General features: G+C 41.1%; 1 protein-coding gene across 1 annotated transcript; it reads left to right on the top strand.

Annotated features, from left to right (window-relative positions):
* Positions 1–5,425: 5,425 nt before the first annotated feature.
* LOC143442879 (uncharacterized) lies at positions 5,426–17,593 on the top strand. Its single transcript, XM_076937333.1, has 6 exons — positions 5,426–5,552; positions 14,415–14,460; positions 15,055–15,106; positions 15,681–15,776; positions 16,821–16,858; positions 17,451–17,593. Exons 1-6 carry the CDS (start codon positions 5,433–5,435, stop codon positions 17,477–17,479), a joined length of 381 nt encoding a protein of 126 aa, XP_076793448.1. The 5' UTR covers positions 5,426–5,432; the 3' UTR covers positions 17,480–17,593.
* Positions 17,594–19,635: the final 2,042 nt, after the last annotated feature.

Here is a 19,635-nt window from a genome sequence, read left to right as displayed (position 1 = left end):
GCAGAGCCTGGCAGAGGGCTCCTATTGGCTTGTCTTGGGTTATGTGCACAACCTTGAACCAATCACTGTCCTCCAGGGGAAAGGATGCTCTGCCCACCTGCTTTGTGTCAAGCTGACTTTGGAGTGGGATGGGAGATGGGCTTGATTTTATCTTATGGCCCCCAGAACGGAGACTAACAATTATACAAAGGGAAAAGAAAGGGGCTAATGCCAAAGAGGGGTGAGGATGTCTACTGACCAGAGAGCATGGTGCATGGCTTTGAAGTTTGGTTGCTATCCTTGATCATTGACATATGGGGTTGTTGGGACCCAGTTGTAAATCTCACCAGTTTTCCATTCCTTATGGGCAGCTGATGGGTTACCACCAACTCCTTTAACCCAGTTTTTCTATACACTTCGTGATTATGGGACAAATTTTCCATAGTGTCTTCAGCCAGTCTTCAGGATTACAGCTCCCACTTTCTCAAGTCTTTCCCTTCTCCCAGGGCACTAGTCTCAGTTCTCCTAGGCATCTACCCTGATGCTAACCTCATTGCTTTGTCCACAGAGGTTCTCTGGACAATCCAAGGCTCACTATATCGAGAGCCTTCTTCAAGTGATCCATTTTCCTCAACCTCTGTCGGATGATGTCTGTACTGCCCCCATCTCCTGCCATGTCCAGGTTGCCCACGAGAAGGAAAAGGTACCCTTCCCCAGCTGGCTGTTTAACAAACACTTTGTGAGGATCTTAAGCATCTTTGGAACCTTGTGTGACACTGTGTTTACAAAGCTCCGAGATACCCTGCCACATGGAGTTCCCATTTGGAGGGGTGGATGGATGGGGTAGGAACGGGGTGAAGAGGTACGACTGTGACAGAAGCTACAGAGGCAAAAACGATACCAAGGGGTCTTCTGTTTGGCCTTGGAGTGGTGTCAAGAAAGAGCAAGAGAAGGGCTCTTTGCACAGGAGTTTTACATTTTCGGAGGTGGTTTTTCACTACTCTTGACCCCATCTTTTTCTAGTCCAGTTAACGACCTCCTATACTTGCTTCCAACCTAACCCTTGTACCCAATTCTTTAGCTCCCCCAGGGTTCTTCCTCAAATGGTCATACCTTTTCTTCAATTATCCCTGCTCTTTCCCTCAGGTGATCCCCACAGCCTTGCTGAGCCTCCTACTCTAGTGCTCCATCACTAAGGCTGAGGCACATCTAGCTGCAGCTCCTTCAGTCTGTGAGGTTGTTAGAAGAGTCCCCTCTGGGCCTGGTCAGAAGTGTAGCAGGAAACACTTGGAGACCCTACTGCCTGTGGTGCCCTGAATTGATGTTTCTGAGACCATGGAGGGTCAGAGTCCCCCTCCAGTCCCCAGGGGACTTGTGCCAGCAATACACGTTGTGGGGACAATCTCAGTTTTGGGTGAGTGCTGCACTCATTAACAACCCAGAATTGGGAAAGAGTCCTGTTTTCAGCTGAATCATTTCCATTTTTACTGGCATCTTCTGATCTCAGAAATAAAACTGTCTTGTTGTGGAACCTAACCTTGCAAAAAATCAGTAATCAGACTCACTACACACAAACAAGGGAAGCAGGGGCTTCAGGTATTCTTGGTTAGAGAGAAGTTGTGTTCCAGATGTCATTGGAGAGAGAAAGACAATGCTAATTAGACAAGATCCTTGGGGATTAGGATGAGTGCCACATCCACTCAGAGACCACTGAGCAGGGACATTGGCTACATCTTCTCCCTGTGTTTGCAAGAAAAAATATAAGGAATCCTACTCTGGGGGTGCCGGGCACCCTTTGGTGGTAGAACCCAACAAACACTAGAAAGTTGTCCGCACTGCTTTAGACTGAAGCTGTTTTGATAAATCAAAGGGACCTGGATTCATCCCAGGTCCAGTCTTCAGGTGCCTGCAGCCAAGGCTCTCACTGTTGAGATCTGGCTCCCCAACAGTGATCTCCTCAACAGATCACTGTTGAGATCTGGCAGAGAAATAGCCAATTAATAGATGCCTGCAGAAACTCCCCCATGCAGAGAGTTATGGAAACTTTTAGTGGCTAGAGTTATTTTGAGATATGGACGGGGAGGTCAAGAATCAACGAGAGTTGTGGAACAAAGGAGGTTAAAGTATGACAGATAAAATCCGAGAATGTCTTCAGGGTTACAATGGTTATGCAGAGTGAGTACCTGAGACTTAGGGCTTCGTCCTGGGACTCTGGGCTCTAGAAAGAGCTATGAAATTTCAGAAATGTGTTAGAATTTCAAGTCTGCACTCCCTTCACGTGGGAGGGCACAGCAGGCACGCTGTGGGGGCAGGATGTGTATTGGAGGTTACACAGCAAGATTGCTCTCCCTCTCAAAGAACTATTCAGAGACAAATGGGCTACAGCTTGCCTCTGAATAGACAGCACTATTTGGAGAAAGCAAACATCTGAGGGGATGAAAACTACTAAAGAATACACCATGGTGGTGCTGAAATGGGAGTGGGTGGGGGGGCGCGCCTGACCCAGAGACTCTAAGACCAAAGAAGGTAAAAGGAAATGATCTCTGGGATACCCAGTAGCAGGATCAAAACCGAGAGGACTTAGGGTAGTAGACAGTTGGTCACGAGCACATTCGAAGTCATGACCATGCTGTCAGGTCAGCCAGTGGCTCTTTTTCACAGCTTAGGTCACCTAGCATGGGTCTTGAATATATATGTTAAAGAGTCTGTAAGGCCAAAGAAGGCAGTTTAAACCAGGTAGACGAAGAAAGTACCAACCTGGCTTCATACATGGACTCAACCAACACAGACAGCAAAATGCCCAGTGTACCATCTAAACTAAGGCAGGGTTTGTACAAGTGGATTAAATCTTAGTGTTTCAGGAACAAACTTTGCATATGGCATCTATTATAAAACACTCCCCTCGTGGGACAAAGAAGAATTGGGTCTCTGTTCAGCTACAGAATTCTGAAGGCTACAGAATGAGAGACATAGAAGACGAGCTCTGTTTATAGGGTGGCCAGACTCCATAGTGATGTGAAGTGGAAAATTCTGGTTTCTTTTGAAAGTCAGTTATGTCAAATGATGTTCTCTTGGGGCAATCGTGTGAAAGGATGTCTTGCTAAAGTAGACAGGTGACAGAATGTTTTCTTGAAGCAGACACAGGAAATGACCTATGATGAAGGAATATAAATGTGATCCCACAGACAGTCGGAGAGGAGCACTGAGCATTGTTTTGATTCCTCGCTATTCTTCCCTAACAACATTCATATATTGATTTTTCATAGGTAGCATTGTTGAGCTCAGCTTGTGGTGATGTCACCATTGAGAGAAACCAGACGTTCCTGTGGCTTCTTGCTGCTTCTGCACCCTAACTTTGGGCCAGTTGGCCGGCCTTGCAGTTTCTGTCTCTCTTTTCTTCTTCTTCTTCTTCTTCTTCTTCTTCTTCTTCTTCTTCTTCTTCTTCTTCTTCTTCTTCTTCTTCTTCTTCTTCTTCTTCTTCTCCTTTTCTTTTCTTTTCTTTTCTTTTCTTTTCTTTTCTTTTCTTTTCTTCTTCTTCTTCTTCCCCTTCCCCTTCGCCATCCCCTCCCCCTCCCCATCCTCTTCCCCTTCCCCTTCCCCTTCCTTTTCCCCTTCCCCTTCCCCTTCTTCTTCCCCTCCTCCTCCCCCTCCGCTTCCCCCCTCCTCCTCCTCCTCCTTCTCCTTCTCCTGAAAGATTTGTTTACTTAGTAAATCTTATTATATACACGGTATTCTGCCTGCATGTATGCCTACATGACAGAAGAGGGCTTCAAGACCTCATTACAGATGGTTGTGAGCCACCATGTGGTTACTAGGAATTAAACTCAGAACTTCTGGAAGAGCAGTTAGTGCCCTTAACCACTGAGACACTAAGTCACTCTCCAGCCCTTAGCAGTTTCTTCAGGATTGAACTACAGCTGCTGGTTCATGAGTGGTGTCTGCCTGCCAAGAAGTCTGGGCTGCAGCTGCAGGTTGGTATTTGGTGTTTGCTATAGGACTGAACTGCTGCCAAAGAAGACTGAGCTCACTCCCAAAGAACTGTTGCTAAACAGATCCACATCCCCCACATCCTAGTAACATTTCTCTTCCACTACCTCTGGTGTGTGGTTGGCAAGAGGAGAGATTGAACATTCATTAAAATAAGCTGCAAAAGCGGTTAAGAGCACTGACTGTCCTTCAAGAGGTCCTGAGTTCAAATCCCAGCAACCACATGGTGGTTCACAACCATCTGTAATGAGATCTGATGCCCTCTTATGGGGTGTCTAAAGATAGCTGCAGTGTACTTACATATAATAAATAAATAAATAAATAAATAAATAAATAAATAAATAAATAGACCAACCTTTGGATCAGAGCCAGAGGGAGAAGGGAAGGGGAAAAATAGGGTGCAAAACATTTATACTTACAATAATGAGGTATAAAGACCAAGCAGGCAAGAAGAGCTTCACACAGATAAAGCTGGAAAAACCAAGCAAGTAAATGAAGGATAGCATTGAGGTGTAACACAAAGTACAAAAGAAGTATACACGCATTTACACCAATAAATATAAATAAACAAATAGAAAGTGGTGACAGGGGCGGCAAATCTTTCTTGCTCAAGAATTTCAAGAGGTATGTGTTATATGACTTCTCCAGGAGACGGGGCTTAATCATGCTAGGCCCACACCTCCAATAGGAGTTAGATTTATAAGACACTTGTGGAAGCAAAGTATGAACACAGGGAAATAGTAACGTCAGATAGAGAGATGCAGCATGCACGCTCTACAAAGGGCTTGACACTAGTGTCACAAATTGATAGCATGTCCCTCTTGATGTACTGGAATAAGATGAGCGGGCCACTGCTGTGTCTTTTCCATTCCTACCCCACCCCAAACATAGAACCTCAGTCTAAACATAAAGAGAACATCAGAGAGACTCAAATGTAGGGATTTCTTTTCTTTCTTTCTTTCTTTCTTTCTTTCTTTCTTTTTTTTTTTTTTTGTTATACTGATAGAACACTTGCTTACGACTCAGAGGATTCTGAGTTTAGTCTCCAGCAACATGATGCTCTACATTGGATCCTGAATACTGGTGGGAAAATATGAGATGCTAGTGAAGGCTGGAGTGAAGAGTAAATGTACTAATGTTTTCATTTTATTGAGAGAGGGTTTACACAGCTGTTCAAACTGGCTTTGAAATTGCAATGTAGCCAAGGATGCCCTTCAATTCTGGAGCCTCCACCTCCCATTTTAATCTCATGGTCTTGACAAGTATACTGAAGTTATTTATATACAATGTGAAGAGTGGGACTGGGGAGATGGTTCATTGGTTAGAGCACTGGCTGCTCTTGCAGAGGACTTGAGCTGAGTGCACAATGACTGGCCTTACCTTGAAGTACTGATTGTGATGTCATATGGAGATACATATTCTGGAGACAGAGACTCTTCAGTTGAGAGGCTTGAGTGATGGAGCCAATGTGGGAGCTGGCTATCCCACTGCTGGACCACCTCAGCCTTATTGTACTTATTTTTTTGTTTTATGACATCTCTGCGTTGTTTTCTAGGTATTGGAGCCACACACAGGTGGCAGCCAAGGTATGTGATAGCCACTCTCTCTCAACACCCACTTCTCTCTGTGCTGAACCCCTATAGGTTTGTATAAATGCTTAGTGTCTGGGCCATCTGAGGGAAGAAGCAGAGGGTAGATGGAGTTGAGACAATACCCATAAAAGTTTTTCTCTTAATTCATGTCAAGAAGCTTTAGGCTGGGCACAGTGGTGCACACCTTTGATCTCAGTACTTGGGAGGCAGAGGCAGGAGGATCTCTCTGAGTTCAAAGTAATCCTGGTCTACATAGTGAGTTCCAGATAGCAAGAATTGCTGTCTCAAAAAGCCAAGAAGAGAACAGGAAGAGAAAGTAGAAGAAAGAACAGGAAAGGGAGAAGGAGGAAAAGGAGAAGGAGGGGAGGGCAGGAGGAGGTTGTGGTGGTGCTAGTAGTAGCTTTAGGATCCTGTTATCAAGACACTGAGGAAGAATGTTTGAGATATTGAAGAAGTGCTCCCAGGAGCTTGAGCTGAAGTGACACATTCAGACTACCACACATATAACCTTTGCGGAAAGAATGTGATATGAGTTAGAGAGGCATGGATCTTGTTCATCACATGGGAGGCAAAAGACTAAGTGAGTTCATTTTGTAAAGGAAGATTTATACTCATATGACAAGAAAAAAAAAAGGTCTTGGGACGTTAATTGCAAGTGACAACTTTGTGGGTGGGAATTTTTACTTCTGACAAAGAGGAATCATTTGCAGACATGGTGCACATAGTTAACGTTAGTAGGTCATGCCTCTTTTCTGAGTTTCCTCTCCTGTGAGTAGACCATGAGTGTCTGCCTCCCCCCAAGTCCTGTCATCTTACCCAGACTTGACATGCCCACCTTTTTTATTTTAGTCGTTCCAGTGAGTGTATGATATTGTGTTGTGGTTCCTGTGCATTCCCCCATGACTAGAAACGCTGAACAACTTCTCACATTTACTATCCACTTGGAAATTTTTGTGTAAACTGCCTATTCTAGTCATCTGTGCACTTTTGTGTGTGCATCTGCATGCGTGTGTATGTGCATGCGTGTGTGAATGTATGGATGCATTTGGCATCGTTCACATGTAGAGGTCAGGGGCCGATTTTGTGGAAGCGCTTCTCTTCTTTTATCTCTATGTGGGTTCTGAACTCATGTGAGCAGGCTTGCCCAGCCAGTGTCTTTACCTGCTGAGTTACATCACTTGATCCTCTTAGTATATTCTTAAAAGTTGGATGGTTACTACTTTAGGTTATATTTGAAAGGCATCATTGAATATTACAAGCAGGAGTTCTCTGTTAGGTTTAGATATTACATAGCATGTAGAAATCCTTTTCTTTCCTGTTTACATCTAAGATTCATATCAAATTACTTTCTGTGGATGATGTGAGGTAGGAATTGAAGTCCTCCCCAAATTCTAGATGGCTATTTAGTCTCTCTAGTAGAGTGGAAGGGTAAGATGAGTGAGCTGCTTAGACACAAATACAAACCTGACACACACCACATGCAGACACTCACACACAAATAAATAAAATTAATATATCCTGAGGGAAATCAAAATAATTAAAACAAAGATATCCATGAATTGAAGATTCATTTCTTAGCATATGAATTATCTTTCATCTGAAGTATAAATGTCATGTACACCATACACACTTACACACACACACACACACACACACACACACACACACACACACCCTCAGAATCCAGAAGAGGTTGTCAAATTCTTGGATGTGAAGTCACAAGTGATTGGTGATTGGGAGATGCCCGACATGGATGCTGGAGACTGAACTCAAGACTTCTGCAACAGCAAAATGTGCTCATAACCACCAAGCTATCTCTCTAGCTCTATTTGCATTTTCTTAATTTCACTCAGTAACATTTGGCTTTCAATATACAGAGTTTTTAATACATTTTATTTGTGTATGACTATGAGAGTAAGATTCAGAGAAGGGAGTGGAAGGCAGGAAAAGAGTGTGAGAGGGAGGAAGGAGGGAGGGAAGGAGAGATAGATAGATGGATGGAGGGTGACAGAATTGCAGTGTGTTTGCAGTGGGTTAGTGTACAGCCCAAGGATAGCACTCAGGTGGTGAGGCTTAACATCAATGTCCATCGAACCATCTAGCTGGCCCCAATATGTAGTTTTAAATACAGAGAGTTTTAAAGCTATAGCTCTGTGTGTGTGTGTGTGTGTGTGTGTGTGTGTGTTAGTGGGGGATCAAATTCAAATCATTGCTCACGCTAGACAAAGCACTCTACCACTGAGCTCTGGTCCATTTTTCCTTGATTTTTATTAAAGATAATTTCAGGCAAATCAAAGGTACACAGAATTGGTAATGCGCCTAGCATGTGCAAGGCCCTATGACCTATTCTCAATATTAGGGAGAATAGTTGGTCTGATGACTCCTCACTGACCTGTCACTCTGTTTCAACCCTTACTACATTATTTTGAAGCAAACCACAGATAATTTCATGACAAATATTTTAGTACATACAGTTTGAGATCCTGCCTCCACACTGCAATGGAAAAAAAGTAAAAGAAAAATGTATTAATCATAATATCATTATTACACCTAAAATTTAATGACGAAATTTGAACAGTTCCTTAATGCCTCAAATATACAGGGTTTAAATTTCAATAGTCATTCAGTGACATGAATTATTATTTAGTTGGACTCAAGATCACATGTTGAGATTGAACACCATGTTTCTTGACTCTCCTCTAGTCTACAGATTCTCTTTTGTCCCCTTCTATTTGCTCCATTTATGTATTGCAGAAAAAGGTCATTGTTCTAGGTTTTGCAGCCAACATTTTGTTGATCAAGTACCCATGCTGGGCAGCCGTGTGTGTGTGTGTGTGTGTGTGTGTGTGTGTGTGTATGAAACGACCCATCTTTTCTTGTTATTATTTGCTGTCATCCTAGTTATTTTTCTGTTGCTGTGACAGAACACCCTCACAAAAGTGACTTCGTTGGGCAAGGGTTCATTTCAGCTCACAGTCATTCAAAGTTATGGTCCATCAATCCACCATGGCAGGGGAAGAAGCCACAGCCATAGGAGCTTAGGGTAGCGATTCACCTTGCATCCCTTGCATCCTTTGGGCCCATTGCATCCTTAGTAAAGGAGCAGAGAGCAGACTCCAAACTGCTGTTCTTTCCCCACGGACAAGGTCTGGGATCCCAGTCATAGAATTGTGCCACACAGAGGCACCCCGGGACAGTTTCCAGACAGTTCCCTATAGGCACTCTTAGAGGCGCATCTCTAGATGATTCGAGATTTTGTCAAGCTGACGTTTGTCATCACAGCGATGGGATTTTCTTGTTGCTATGTGGAGCTCTCTTCAATTAAGCTGTCATATTGTCATATGTAAGTGAACTTGTTTCAGAGCTGGGTGTTTTGTTTTGTTTGGAGACAGGCTCTCTCTTTGTAGCCCTGGGTGTCCTGGAACTCATTGTTTAGACCAGGCTGGCCTTCAGTTCACAGAAATCCTCTACCTCCTGATGTTTCTGAGCCTTTAAAAAAAAATGTTACTCCCACCCGCCTGTTCCTGTTATTAACTATGGTTTTGTAGCTGTTTTAGTTTTTAGTCCTGCAAGTCTCTCCCTCTCTTCTTATTCTCCGATAAGAAGACCTCAAAGTAGAATTTAACTTGGAGACGAATGACATTATTGATATTAAAATCATCCCAGCCAAAAGCCTGAAATATCTGTCCAATTACACAGATCATCATGTATCTCCTGTATTAAATGTTTATGGTTTTATATATGAAGGCCTTCTGTATTATTTATTAATTCAATACTGTTATATTTTGTAATTTTTATTAATATAAAGAATATATTATATTACTTTAAATGTTATAGAGTTTTTACCTGAAGTAAAATGGCTGTGTGTGTGTGTGTGTGTGTGTTTTGTTTTAGTTTTTTGAGATAGGATCCTGCTTTATGGCCCCGGCTAGGCTGGTGCTCACTATGTAGATTATCACAAACAAATGTCAATCCTCCTCCTCAGCCCACGTGTTGGTATTACAGGCATGTACCACTAGATTCAGCAGCTATTCATATTTATAAGTTATTTTGGATTCATAAATTTGGTGAAGTATACTATATGCACTGTATATAGCTTGGTTTGGTAGTGTTTGCCTGGAATCTCAGCACTAGGGAGGCAGAGGCTGGAAGATCAGGAGTTCAAGGTCATGTTCAGCTAAATAAGAAGATCAAACCAGCCCAAGCTATAGGAATCCTTATTTTAATATAACAACAAAGGCTGGGCAGAGTGGCCCATGCCAGTAGCTTGTGCTGGAAGGCAGAGGCAAGAGGATCAGGAATTTAGGGTCATCTTCAGCTGCTTAGTAAACTCAAGGCCAACCTGGGCTACATGAGTCCTTGTCTCAAAAACACAAAACAAACAATATGTATGTGTGCATATATTAGATTTGTTGGGAATGTCTATTACTATCACCTTCATAGTTATTGGTTTAATCACGTAAGGTCTGTCTTTGTAAATTCTGGTCACTTATGTTGCATTGAGGAGCAGGCAGCTTTCAGCACGTAAGGGACACTTCAGTGGAAACATGCTCTGAGCTCATTCTTCCTCACCTGGAAAGCAGGCATTTTCTGGCCACTATTGGCCTAAATAACCATCAGAGAAAGGAGAGGAGAGGAGAGGAGAGGAGAGGAGAGGAGAGGAGAGGAGAGGAGAGGAGAGGAGAGGAGAGGAGAGGAGAGGAGAGGAGAGGAGAGGAGAGGAGAGGAGAGGAGAGGAGAGGAGAGGAGAGGAGAGGAGAGGAGAGGAGAGGAGAGGAGAGGAGAGGAGAGGAGAGGAGAGGAGAGGAAAGGAGAGAGAGAGAGAGAGAGAGAGAGAGAGAGAGAGAGAGAGAGAGAGAGAGAGAGACCTAAAAGAATAGTGTCTATTTGGGAGAAGCAGAGCACTGTAGGGAAATATGTATAATATAGGAAATCATGGCTGGATTCAAAGAAGCCAAGACAGAAGAGAGCTCTTAAAGGTAAAGAATGAGAAATTGCCACTGGAGAGATGGCTCAGAGGTTAAGAGTACTGGCTGTTCTTTTAAAGGATCTGAGTTCAATTCCCAGCACTGACACGACAGCTCACAACTGTCTGTAACTCCAGTTCCAAGAAATTCAACTCCTTCACACAGGCATACATGCAAGCCAAACACCCATGCATATAAAATAAAAATAAAATGAAAACTTAAAAAGGATATATATTTAAAAGAAAAATGAGAAATTTATGTGGGCTATTTGAATAAATCTGAAGCACGAGTTTGCATCAGTATATTGGTTGAAGAGCTGTCACTAGGCAGATATTCTGTTGGGACAATCTTGACTATAAGGTTGCAGTTTTAGAGACATTAAAGATAAACCTGTAGACTCTGTGTACATACTGAGGCATACAACACACATTCGATTCATGAAGAACAGTAGTTCTCAACCTTCCTAGTGCTGTGACCCTTTAATACAGTTTCTTACACTCTGTGGTGACCCCCAACCATAAAATTATTTTCATTGCTACTTAATAACTGTAATTTTGCTACTGTTATGAATCAGAATGTAAATAAACTGTTTTCTGATGGTCTTCGGTGACCCCTCTCTAATGGTCCTTCAACCCCCAAAAGAGTCATGACCCACAGGTTCAGAACCACTGATGTAGAAGGACTCTCTTGTGGTGCATGTGATCTTTGAAACTGTATTTATCTCTAGCATCAGGAATGACTGCTCTCCTTGACTCTGATGTTGAGTGTAAAAAGACCAATTTTATCTCTGTATCTGCATCTCCTCACAGCATCAATGTGTCCTCTGAGCATGTGGCACTCTAAGATTTTTGTTGTTTTTGTTTTTTGGTTTTTTGTTTGTTTGTTTGTTTGTTTTGAGACAGGGTTTCTCTGTGTAGTCCAGGCTGTCCTGGAACTCACTCTGTAGACCAGGTTGGCCTGAAACTCAGAAATCCTCCTGCCTCTGCCTCCCAAGTGCTGGGATTAAAGGCCTGCACCACCACAGCATCTTTTTTTTTTTTTTTTTTTTTTTTTAATGAGGTCTTTTTATGGTACATTTCTTTGTGGCAACATTTTTACCAACCCATTTTTTTTAACAGTCTGACAGTGAAGTGAGTTTCAAAGTAGCATCTGAGTATTCACTGTTGCTTTTCAGTGTTTTTTTGTTGGGAGTCTCTCTCTCCTTTCTCTCTCTCTCTCTCTCTCTCTCTCTCTCTCTCTCTCTCTCTCATTAGCTCAACCAGAACCTTTAAAATTAAAAGAACTTCTTTGAGATCCTATACGTAATAACTCAAGAAACATAGGTTCAGGAGCCTTTGAATCCCTGTTCTAAAGAAAGCAGGGGAAAGTGGGGATTTGTGTGGGCAAACAGTTCTGGCTGTGCAGTGCTGGGGAACAGGATCCATGAGAGCAATGGAAGACAAAAGAAAAGAATCTACACATCTAAGAAAATGTCCATAAAACAGGAGCTGAAGGGCTAGAGAGATGGCTCAGAGGTTAAGAACACTGACTGCTCTTCCAGGGTTCCTGAGTTTAATTCCCAGCAACCACATGATGTCTCACAACCATCTATAATGAGATATGATGCTATTTTCTCGTGTGTCTGAAAACAGCTATAGTGTATTCATGTACATAAAATAAACAAATCAATTTTTTTCTGTTTTTCTCTCCTTTTAAAATAATTTTCTTTGTTTTTTAATTCATTGTTTAATCATTTTTTACAATCCAGACTTTATACCCGTCCTGTTTGTCCTCCAACTGTTCCACATCTCACAACAATACAGTTTTCTCATATACATAAAATAAATTAATAAATCTTTTTAAAATAAGCCAAGAGCCGAATACTTATAGATATGTGTCCCAAGTCTCTAGTCGTCTGGCCGTTTTTGTCTCACACATCCACAGTACAGGGTGGAGGTGACCAAGCTCCCTAAGCAGCAACATTGGAAGAGAAGAGGCTCCATCAGCTCTTCATTGGAAGAGCTTCTGGGGCTCCATTTTGAAAAGTGTTCAACTTAGCTTTTATTGTAACCTTACTTTTCACAGAGGATAAACTCTACATTTTAAAAGCATGCTGCGTTCTATCCAGTATCTGTAGGTATTTCACCATGCAGGCATTTCCAGATTACTTAGGTCTGTGATATTTGTAGATCATGTGGAGATACATATGCAGAAGGATCATTGTTATACATATTAACTGAGATTTCAACACCAGTTTTCTTTTGCTTTGTATCTTAATGGTTCCATCATGGAACATATATTATTAAATAATGCACGATGAAGCAAGCATAAAATAAGTTAAAAACTATCAAAACTACTGCTAGATGTATTTATAGCTCTGTGGTAAACTGGGTCACTAAACCATAGACTTACTCACCAAATGCTCCAGAATTGTCATCTAGGCTCTTTAGATATTGATGCCCTGATGCAAAAGGAAGGAGTACCTATTTATTTTAATGGTGACAAATATCAATAATAATACCCTTAAACTGACTGAGGGCATTGCTGCAAAGTCCCAGGAGTTTACAACTTTCTAGGAAGACCTTCCAGGACAGAATTGAACTCCTAACACCAAGCATCCACTGGTTCTCACCTTCTCAGCCCCATCTCCCACAGCTCAGCAAAAGTGCATCTGAAAATTGTAGCAGGGATCCAGACCTTAGCACAACTCACTCCATGATGCAAGTGCCATTCAGGTTGTAAAACTCAACACCTAGACAGTACTACCTGCCAAAACTAAAACAAAGGCCTAACCCATCAAAGTCCATAGTTCTTGGAGTCTCAAAACGTACTAGCCTAACTTTTTGGCTTCTGTTTCTGGCTAATTGTTCCTGTTAACTGAAGTATGTCAACCCAGAACATGGGTTTTGTGCTTAAAAGGTCACCCTGAAGGCGGCTTGGGGCTACACTGGGATCCCAAACATTCATTGTAGTTGCCAAGTGGCTAATAAAGACTTCTGTTGGCTTAAAGCCATGTCTATCCAGTCTTCTATGGTGAATGCCCCACCACAAAAATTACAATATGCCATTTTCAGTGATGTCTTACTTGCTTATAATGGATTTTTTTTTTTTTTGCCCAGAAATCAGCTGATTGTCTGAGCTCTAGCACAAATGGAAATTTATGGAGTAATTCTTCCATTCTGTTTAAGGAAATTAATCAAGGTCTTCTGTGTTCTCTGATGCATTTCTACTACATTTTAAAAAATTGTGTGTGTGTGTGTGTGTGTGTGTGTGTACAGGTGTGCACATGTCATGGGACATAGAGAAGTAAAAAAACAACCTGCAAGAGTCATTTCTTTCCATTTACCCTTGAAGGTCATAGGAGTTGAATGTAGGATGCCAAGGCTTGGTAACTGTCACCTTTACCCACTGAGCAGTTTTGCTGCTTCCCACATGGTATCTTAGCTGTTTAGGAGGCTGCTTTCCTTACTAATGCATGTCTCTAGAGTACAGGGTTCATATTTATCTTTAGTCTCAGTATGCCTTATAATAATCTAGAACTTAGATTTAAAAAACACTTTAATAACATGTATGAGTGTGTGCATGCATGCACAAATGCCATAGTGTGCATGTGGAGGTAAATCGGAAAACTTGTGGAAACTGCTTCACTCTTTTTACTAGGTGAGCTCCAGAGATGGAACCCAGGTCCAAAGGTCAAGCACCTTTGCCTATAGAGCCATCTCACTGCTTCTTTATTATATTTAATGTTATTCACAAATAAATTAGTAACTAATGATATAATTGTAGAAGACAGCTGAGTTAATACCTGATATAAAATATATCAATATCCCATGGGTAAGATAAGATGTATTGTCAGTAAAATCTCCAATCTATAACATAAATCTAACTTTCTTATTTCTTTTTTATCTAGACTTCAACACATCAGAACATTCGTAAACAAATCAAGAAGCTTACAGGTCAGAATGACTCTATCCTTTACTGTTAGCTCAAGGCTTATGTCAGATCAGCTGTGTTTCTGCTTTAAGACTCTGTTCTTTGACAGCATGTGGAAGAAAGTTGAGAAAGAAGGTGTGGCTAGAGTAGAGCCATCTTTCTAACATCTTCACTTCCAAAGTCATGCAAACAGCCCCATAACTCCTCCATGGTCCCTTTTCCCATGCTTCTGTGTCCTGTATGTTTTCATGGAAAGCCCAAAGTACGGGAAAGAAACTTGGTGAGTCAGGAGAATGGACAAAGAATAACTACCAGGAGTTTGACAAGGGAGGTCTGTTACCTTTATTCTTCTACTATGGATTCAGGGTAGACATCTTTAAAGAAAAAGATGTATCAGATCTCTGTGTCTCCCACTGCTACGTTCCCATCCCCATGCTTCTAATGGGGGCACTTCTGGTCCATGATGAAGACAGCAGAGCTTATGGGCTTTTAAAACGTTGATAGCTGTGCCATGCCATTAATTAGCTTCATGACAGGCATGACTGTTAAATGAAGGGGTTCTGATAGATGATACCAGTAGTTACTATACTAAATAGTTTCTTAACTCCTATTACCAGTTTCCCAATTGGAAGACTCCAGGAACAATTTTATAGAAAGTGATCCGACAAGGTAAGAGTCTGTCTTCAGACTGTCCTACTGCATGTTTCATGTCAACTTGTTACAAGCTAGCATCATTTTGGAAGATTACTCCTTCCAGATTGCCCTGTGGGCAAGCCTGTGGTGCATTGCCTTAACTGATGATTGATGTAGGAATGCCCAGCTCACTGTGGGTGATGCCACCCCAGGCTGGTGGTCACAGGTGATAGACGAAGGCAGAGTGAGAAAGACATGAAAGCAAGCCAGTAAGCAGAGCCTCTGTGTCAGCTCCAGCCTCATGATGCCTGCCCTGAGTTCCTACCCCGACTTCCCTCCGCAACAGAGTATGGAATTGAAAATTGAAAGATGAAACAAACTCTTTAACCCCAAGCATTTTATGGTCATGGTGTTTTATCAGAACAATAAAAACCCTAACTAAGACATCACCTTAATTGTAAGTGCCCAAAGTGTAAAATACCTGGTACTTTTACTTCCTTTACTATGGTAGCAATTGTCTCGTTTCTAAATTAACTTTCTATTCTTACTGGTTAGCTTTCTGGTACTTTGCTATCAATTCAGTTCCACTGACCTACCCTGCTGTGTCCAGTATTTCAGGACTTCCTATGGGCCAGAACCAGGGCTATATATTATGGTCAATAGACAAGAGCCTTGATCGGATCATCCAACATCTGGAAAATGCAAGGTCAGGAAAAAGAGTTTCTGGGTAGAGGGTAGAGAAATATTTAAAATAAAGGAAAAGAAGGAAGGAAGAAGAGTGAAGCGGGGGAGGGAAAGGAAAAAATTGAGTCGTAAAGAACATTTTTTGAGATTTATTTGTATTTTATGTGTATGAGTGTTTTGCATGCATGTATGTCTGTGCGCCACATGCATGCCTGGTGTCCACAGAGGCCAGAATAGGGTATGCAATCCTCTGGTACTGGAGTTCCTGATGTTTGTGAACCACCATGTGGGTGCTGAGAATCAAACCTGTATCTTCTGGAAGAGCAGTTACTGCATTTAACTACTGACCCAGCTCTCTAACCCCCAAAGCAGTGAGGTTGAGTTATTTTTTTTTTTTTTGTTTCTCTGCTTCTTTGTTTTACTTAAAAATACACTTATTTGTTTTTAACTTTTCTTTTCTTTACTTTCTTTTTTTTTGTTGCATGTGTGCACATGTGTGCCATATGTATGTAGAGGTCAAAGGGCAAGCTACGGGTACCAGTTCTTTTCTAATATGCAGATCTTAGGGACTGAACTGAACTCAAGTCATCCAGCTTAATGGCAAGTTTAATGGGACTGTGTGTGTGTGTGTGTGTGTGTGTGTGTGTGTGTGTGTAAAACTTGGGTGTCATTTCTTGGATCTGCTCACCTTCTTTGTGAAATAAAGTCTCTCAGTCAAACTTGCTAATTAGCCTTGATTGTCCAGTGAGCTCCAAGGATGTGTTTGTCTCTGCTTCTCTGACACTGGGCACCATGTACTTTTATTATCGTGTGTGCTCTGGGGATAGGTTACAGCTTCTTTATTTGTATAGCATGCACGTCACTGATTCATCTCCCTCACTTCTGGTAGAGGGATACTTTACAGAAATAACTGATGCTTGTGAATGCAACCCCTTTTCTACCCTCACCTCCCTTAGACCAAAAATATTTTGTACTTGAAATGACCACTTCTTTTTTTTTATCCTAATTTTCCCACTACTGGTTCCAAAGAAAACAAACAAACAAACAAATTCTCTTTGTTTTTCAGCTCAACACTCATGGAATTGAATTTATCTAAATCCCATGGTATGTCTACTTCCTCCATCTCTGACACTGTGGCTCAGGAGATTGACCCACCTCACTGTTACTATGACAATGGGAAATGTTCTACTGACTACAGTATATCCTCTAAATCATCCAACAACAGCTCAATGCTGTCTTATCCTTCAATCTTTTCTGATCTGACACCCAAGGTACCATGTTCAGCCACAGACAGCATAAAGATCCTCTGGGTGCAAGGGCTAAGGGGAAGTAAAGAGGAATTGACACCCGTCCCTGTGCAATGGAGTATAGCTCCCAGGAGTGCAAGGGCTGTCAACCTACTATACAGGTACCACAGCTATTTAGGCAAGGGCTGGCTGGACTTAGACCTCTCACCAACCCAGTGCAATGGGCTGAACCCTTGGGGTGCATTGACTGAGGGTCTCAGTTATCGGCTACTTTCTTAGCCTAGATAGTCAAATTTCAGGGAGAGATCTTTGCTCCAAGACTGCGAGTGCTTGGGCGCTAATGCAGCCTTGCCACATTTTTGCTGGGCTCTGAGCTTACAGACCAACCATACATGAACACTAATCCACAACATAGGGCTGTACCAAACAGGCCTATTTCCGCTCTTTAGAAAGAAAGAAAAAAAGGCAGAAGAAATAAAATCGCCACGGGAAACAGGGTCCATCCGCACTCCATCAAGGCTCGAAATCCGGATTTGCAATTGCTGCTGTACCTGGTCCAGCTTCCCATTCCACTTCCCTTTTAAATAAGCAGAAAGATTATGGCTTTAAATAAATGTATCATTCACAAATCTCAGAGGTGTAATATCTGGATGTGGGGTTGCTGACACGCAGCTCATTTGAACCACATCTGTGAGCTACTCCACATGGGCTTGGAGCCAATCAACTCTCTGATTGATCAAAGTCTCTTTTAAGTCTCCATAATGATGTACTGGGATGGGCACAAAGGTAGGCACATGCACAACCAAGGCTAGGTCTAGTGATCCATTCCAGCATTGTGCTAAAAAGCATGTAACATTCTTACAATCTAAGATATCAGAATTATTCTGAAAGTTGGATAACATAAAGAAAAATGGAGGGTCTACACACACCGACACCAGTTGTGTAGATGCATTCTTAAAACACCTTATTAATTTTAATGTTATTCAAATGGCTAGAGATATTAAATCTTGTAGCCAAAACATTTTATATTTCAAGAAACATATCATTTAACAAAACAAAGGCAGATATACCCTTTTTAAACATTTTAAACAGTGGCTACAACACATAATTTAATTGTGTTGAAGCAGGATAAACTCAAGAAAATACACATATGATTTAATTTAGGACTTACATCCCTTTGAAAACATTAGACAGAGGTTTAAACCCTCCTATGGTAAGCTTAAGATGAGGTTTTAGCCAAATAATATCTCTTAACAACTTTTAAAAATCACTAAGAGCAAATCAAGATTAAAAGTAAACCATTTTCTTTTTGCATGTACACTCACAAGCCAGAAGATGGCGTTAGATCCCCACCACAAATGGTTGTGAGCTACCATGTGGTTGCTGGGAGTTCAGCCTTTATTTTTTAAAAATCTAGCCTTTAATGGCTGAGCCATTTTTCTAGCCCCAACCTGTCTCAAATATTGAAAGACACTGTCTTTGAATCTTTTTTTGGAGTAACAAGTACTCTAAAATATTTTTAAAGCTCATTATATTGAAGCAATAGCTTGCAGAAAAAAACTTCTTTAAAGAAATCCACTAATAAAGTATCACACAATGAATAATACACACCAAAAGATTTAACCGCTTAATTTTTGTATCAAAGCAACAACAATATTTGTATATATAAAATGTAAAACAACCATTTTCTGAAGCAATTATTTCTAACAAATATCGCTTCATGAGCTCTTAAACATTATGAATAAATTTACTACCTGTAAATCTTTCACCTTTATCAGAAATGTAAAGGGAAGGTACAAAACATCTTTTATATCTATAATAATTCTATAAGCATTTATTGAAATGGCAGCTGGAGAAGGCAAGTTAGGCTGTATAAATCTTAAATTTGAACTTTATTTTGGATTAATTTAATAACCAATCTTTTTTGTCTAATGAATATATCGGATAAAAGCCAATCTTATTCTCTAATAATTGTTACACACATTAAAGAAATCCAAAGCATCTCATTTTTAACAACTTTGAATATAAAGGAATTAAAATAATTTGAACCATATTTTATAAGCACATTTCTAGGACTTGGTCGGTGAAGACCCAGGACAAAAGGAACTCTTGGCTCCTGAGCTGCAGAGCTCAGTCTGTATTCTTAATTCAAATGTAAATGTTCTTAATCTCCCGCCTGTTTTCTGAGGCCTGAACTGCAGCATTTTTTTAACTTAAATTTAAACTTTAAACTTTAAAAGACACGTGTTGTATCTTTTCTCTATAAACATAGGCAAATCAAAAAACCAATCTTTAACGATTTAAGCAATCTATTTTCTCTCAAATTAACACCAAGTGGATTACCTATATGTTATAAAGTTTGCTGCCACAAAACAAAGTGTAAAGTTTAATGGAAAACTTGTAGCATTTATGACCCAGGCTTTTGGCGGATGCGCCTGAGGCCAGGGCAACCAAGTAACTCTCAATAGCTTTGAACTAGGCAGTACTTCAGCATTTGAATATACTGGCAAGAGAACAGTTCAAGATCTGACTATGGCCCACAGTGGTATACTTATCACCAAATGGAACTTCAGTATCAGGAGACTCAGAGCTGTAATCTTGCAACCTAGCTTCATTCTTCACAATCTGCACCAG

This window comes from Arvicanthis niloticus, chromosome 6 (assembly GCF_011762505.2).
Source record: "Arvicanthis niloticus isolate mArvNil1 chromosome 6, mArvNil1.pat.X, whole genome shotgun sequence".
In the NCBI taxonomy this organism is placed as follows: domain Eukaryota; kingdom Metazoa; phylum Chordata; class Mammalia; order Rodentia; family Muridae; genus Arvicanthis; species Arvicanthis niloticus.
This window is presented reverse-complemented; position numbering and strand designations above follow the sequence as displayed.